The following is a 4,995-nucleotide window of genomic DNA, read 5'->3' on the forward strand; positions in this document are numbered from 1 at the left end:
TGAGCTGGAACGCAGTGGGACAATCACCACTCACTGCAGTCTCAACCTCCTGGGCTCACGTGATCCTCCCACCTCAGCCTCCCAGTAGCTGAGACTACAGGCGCTTGCCATGGTTTTTTGTTTTTGTTTTTCAGAGATGAGGTTTCGCTATGTTGCCAGGCCGGTCTCAAACTCCTGGCCTCAAGCGATCCTCCAACTTGTCCTCCCAAAGTGCTGGGATTACACACATGAGCCACCACACCCTGGCCTGTGGCTTTGACTCTGCTGATTTACCTCCCTCTAGTGGCTGCTGGCTCTTGGCAGTAACACCTTTCATCATTACTGGGCCTCAAGTCCCCTGAATTTTCTGTCTCTGACCTCCTGTGTGACAAAGACATGACCTTAACTGCTGCAAAGATATAATAAGAAGTCACCTCCCATCTCATATTGTTAGAGAGGATTTTTAACTGATTTAGCAAACATCCCCAAAGACTGTTGGCAAGTTAGATTGATGAGAGCAGGGAGAAGGTCTCCAGTGGTCCCAGTCTGCATTTTAAACAGCTATTATGATGAAGGCATAGGAGGCATATTTGTCACGTTCATGAAGGATGCAAAGCCGAAAGGGAGGCTAGAAGCAGATAACTGATCTGTTGAACCCACCAAAAGATGTTAGTAGGAATTTGTGAAATTATCCTTAAGTTTAAAAATGACTGCACATTAAAAGGAACATGACTTAATTGCAATTTTTAAAAACTGTTTTACAAGTTTCAGTTGATGGATGTAAAAGATAACTTGAGTTCACTGTGTGGCATATCTACCCATATTGCAAGCTTATATGGCATCAGTAAAGCCCCAATGACCCAAACAAGGGTGGGGAAGGGCCCACTCTACTGTGTGTGAGTGAGTCAGTCCAAACCTGAAATATCTTGCTCCATCCTGAGTACAAACTCCTAAAAAAAAAGAAAAAAAAAAAAATCCTGATAAATTCAAGTTTTGACCTGGAGGAAAGTAGCTAGAATAGTAAGAGAACATGAGAAGACGTTCAAATAATGTTTGAAGGACTCAAAATAACCAGGAAAAGATTTTATATATATATAAAATATATATGGAAGAATATGATATATATACATCATATATATGATATACATGGAAAAATATGATATATATCATATATTATATACATGGAAGAATATGATATATATGAATATGACTATGATATATGATTATGAATATGAATATGATATATGGATATGATATGAGTATGAATATGATATGTGGATATGCTATGAATATGAATATGATATATGGAAGATATGATATATATATATGGAAGAATATGATAGCAATCTTCTTAAGGATTTTTGTATAAAAGCCCTGTTTCATACAATGTATTCATTGTTGACTTTATAATGTCAGAGCAGGAATATTAGATGCTTGTTACAGAAATTTATACTTTTCCCTAACATATGAAAGAAATTTTGAAGCACTAGAGTGACCCAAAAATGCAGTGAGTTGTGTCTATGTGCCCATGTGAGCTAATGAACTCCCCGTCACTGGAAGCACTCAGCAGTGGCTGGATGACAGGTATGACAGGTGATCCAGCATCAGGGATGTTGTAAAGGGAATTCTCAAGTTTAGGATGTGACTTATGATGCTTCCCAACACGAGACTCTATTTCTCTGTGATTCATCTATCTTAGCCTCTAATTCCTTTTCTGCTTTATCACCCTTCCCCCTGTTCTTCTATTTCTCCTCCCTCTGATGCTCAGTTTGTGAGAAGAAAGTAGAAATGCAATCCAGTGTTTATAATACAGGGCCAGTGGGGACTGTGGTGTCATACAGATGTGGTGACCCCATCTGTAATATGGGGTCAGTGATGCTGAGCCCTCCTGTGTCTTGAGCCGCGATGAACTTCAGAGGCAAAGTAAACACCTTAAGTGCAGCACATTAAAACCGCACTTACCAAAGAAAACAAACAAGAACACTACAAGGAAGCCACTGTCATTACATCATTTTCTCTTGTGTTTTCTTTTCAGGGAAAGTCCTGGTCAGCAGCGAAATGGGCATCAGCCGGTCAGCAGTTCTAGTGGTCGCCTACCTGATGATCTTCCACAATATGGCCATCCTGGAGGCGTTGATGACTGTGCGTAAGAAGCGGGCCATCTACCCCAACGACGGCTTCCTGAAGCAGCTGCGGGAGCTCAACGAGAAGCTGATGGAGGAGAGAGAAGAGGACTACGGCAGGGAGGGGGAATCAGCTGAGGCTGAGGAGGGCGAGGGCATGGGGAGCACGCTCGGGGCCAGAGTGCACGCCCTGACGGTGGAGGAGGAGGACGACAGCGCCAGCCACCTGAGTGGCTCCTCCCTGGGGAAGGCCAGCCAGGCCTCCAAGCCCCTCACCCTCATTGACAACGAGGAGGAGGAGAAACTGTACGAGGAGTGGAAGAAGGGGCAGGGCCTCCCCTCGGGCAAGGTCCCCCAGGGTGGAGGTGGCCGGCGCTCAGCCTCCTCTGGCCAGGGTGGGGAACAGCTCGAGGACGAGGACGAGGACGAGGACGTGGAGAGAATCATCCAGGAGTGGCAGAGCCGAAACGAGAGGTACCAAGCAGAAGGGCACCGGAGGTGGGGAAGGGAGGAGGAAGAGGAGGAGGAGAGCGACGCTGGCTCCTCCGTAGGGAGGCGGCGGCGCACCCTGAGCGAGAGCAGCGCCTGGGAGAGCGTGAGTAGCCACGACATCTGGGTCCTGAAGCAGCAGCTGGAGCTGAACCGGCCAGACCACAGCGGGAGGCGCCGCTCAGACTCGATGTCCTCGGATAGCACCTGGGACGCGTGGAACGAGAGGCTGCTGGAGATTGAGAAGGAGGCTTCCCGGAGGTACCATGCTAAGAGCAAGAGAGAGGAGGCGGCAGACAGGAGCTCAGAGGCAGGGAGCAGGGTGCGGGAGGATGACGAGGAGAGCTTGGGCTCTGAGGCCAGCTCCTTCTACAACTTCTGCAGCAGGAACAAGGACAAGCTCACTGCCCTGGAAAGATGGAAGATCAAGAGAATCCAGTTTGGATTTCACAAGAAAGACTTGGAAGCAGGAGACAGCAGCAGTGAGCCCGGTGCAGAGGAGCCAGTGGGGGAGAAGAAGAACCCCTCCGACATCAGCCTGACAGCCTACCAGGCCTGGAAGCTGAAACACCAGAAGAAGGTGGGCAGTGAGAACAGGGAGGAGGTGGTGGAGCTCAGCAAGGGGGAGGACTCGGCCTTGGCTAAGAAGAGGCAACGGAGGCTGGAGCTGCTGGAGAGAAGCCGGCAGACGCTGGAGGAGAGCCAGTCTATGGCAAGCTGGGAGGCGGACAGCTCCACGGCCAGCGGGAGCATTCCCCTGTCTGCGTTCTGGTCTGCAGCCCCCTCAGTCAGTGCTGATGGGGACACGGCGTCAGTACTGAGCACCCAGAGCCACCGCTCCCACCTGTCTCAGGCTGCAAGCAACATAGCAGGGTGTTCAACCTCCAATCCCATCACACCCCTGCCTAACCTGCCAGTGGGGCCTGGAGACACCATTTCCATTGCCAGTATCCAGAACTGGATTGCCAATGTAGTCAACGAGACCCTTGCTCAGAAGCAAAATGAAATGCTGCTGTTGTCCCGCTCCCCGTCTGTTGCAAGCATGAAGGCAGTACCAGCGGCCAGTTGCCTGGGGGATGACCAAGTCTCCATGCTCAGTGGACAGAGCAGCTCCTCCTTGGGTGGCTGCCTGTTGCCTCAGAGCCAGGCAAGACTCAGCTCTGACATGCAGTCTGTGCTGTCCTGCAACACCACACTGAGCTCGCCCCCTGAATGTTCCAGGAGCAAAGTGAGGGGGACCAGCAAGCCCATCTACAGCCTCTTTGCTGACAATGTGGACCTAAAGGAACTTGGCCGGAAGGAAAAGGAGATGCAGATGGAGCTTAGGGAGAAGATGTCTGAGTACAAAATGGAAAAGCTGGCCTCAGACAACAAACGCAGCTCCCTCTTCAAGAAGAAGAAGGTCAAGGAAGATGAGGATGATGGTATGGGTGATGGGGATGAGGACACTGACAGCGCCATAGGGAGCTTCCGGTATTCTTCCCGCAGTAGTTCCCAGAAACCTGAAACAGACACATCCTCCTCCCTGGCTGTCTGTGATCACTACGCAAGTGGCAGCAGAGTTGGCAAAGAGATGGATAGCAGTATTAATAAGTGGCTCAGTGGCCTCAGGACAGAGGAAAAACCTCCTTTCCAAAGTGACTGGTCTGGAAGTTCCAGGGGGAAGTACACCAGATCATCCCTGCTCAGGGAGACAGAGTCTAAATCCTCCAGTTACAAGTTTTCCAAATCCCAGTCAGAGGAACAGGACACCTCCTCCTACCACGAGGCAAATGGCAACTCTATAAGAAGCACTTCACGGTTCTCGTCTTCCTCCACCAGGGAGGGCAGAGAGATGCACAAGTTCTCCAGGTCCACGTACAGCGAGACCTCAAGTTCCCGAGAGGAGGGCAGCCCAGAGCCCTACTTCTTTCGCCGGACCCCAGAGCCCTCAGAAAGGGAAGAGTCCCCAGAGTCACAGCAACCAAATTGGGCCAGGTCCAGAGACTGGGAAGATGTGGAAGAGTCATCCAAGTCAGACTTCTCTGAATTTGGAGCCAAGAGGAAATTCACCCAGAGCTTTATGAGGTCTGAAGAAGAGGGAGAGAAAGAGAGGACGGAAAACAGAGAAGAAGGGAGGTTTGCATCTGGACGGCAGTCCCAGTATCGAAGAAGCACTGACAGAGAGGAAGAGGAAGAAATGGACGATGAAGCCATCATTGCTGCTTGGAGACGTCGGCAAGAAGAAACCAGGACCAAGCTGCAGAGAAGGAGGGAGGACTGAGCTGGGGAAAAGCTGAGAACACTGAAATAAACCACTCACCTTAGTATAGGGCTCAGGGCACACATTGCCACCACCCATCAGGGGATGAGGATACAGAGAGGATCTTCCAGAGGGGCAGAGCCAGAATGAGAGGTACCAAGC

The 4,995-nt window shown here is 50.1% G+C and overlaps 1 protein-coding gene across 1 annotated transcript in view; it reads left to right on the forward strand.

The window, feature by feature from the left end:
- DUSP27 (dual specificity phosphatase 27 (putative)) overlaps positions 1 to 4,989 on the forward strand; it is a 38,241-nt gene extending 33,252 nt beyond the window's left edge. Inside the window, exon 6 of the mRNA XM_011979899.1 lies at positions 2,015 to 4,989. Coding sequence (XP_011835289.1) covers positions 2,015 to 4,854 — 2,840 coding nt within the window. The 3' untranslated portion in view covers positions 4,855 to 4,989. The remainder of the gene's footprint in view (positions 1 to 2,014) is intronic.
- The last annotated feature ends 6 nt before the right edge of the window (positions 4,990 to 4,995 follow it).

The sequence above is a fragment of the Mandrillus leucophaeus genome, unplaced genomic scaffold, assembly GCF_000951045.1.
Source record: "Mandrillus leucophaeus isolate KB7577 unplaced genomic scaffold, Mleu.le_1.0 Scaffold207, whole genome shotgun sequence".
Classification (NCBI taxonomy): domain Eukaryota; kingdom Metazoa; phylum Chordata; class Mammalia; order Primates; family Cercopithecidae; genus Mandrillus; species Mandrillus leucophaeus.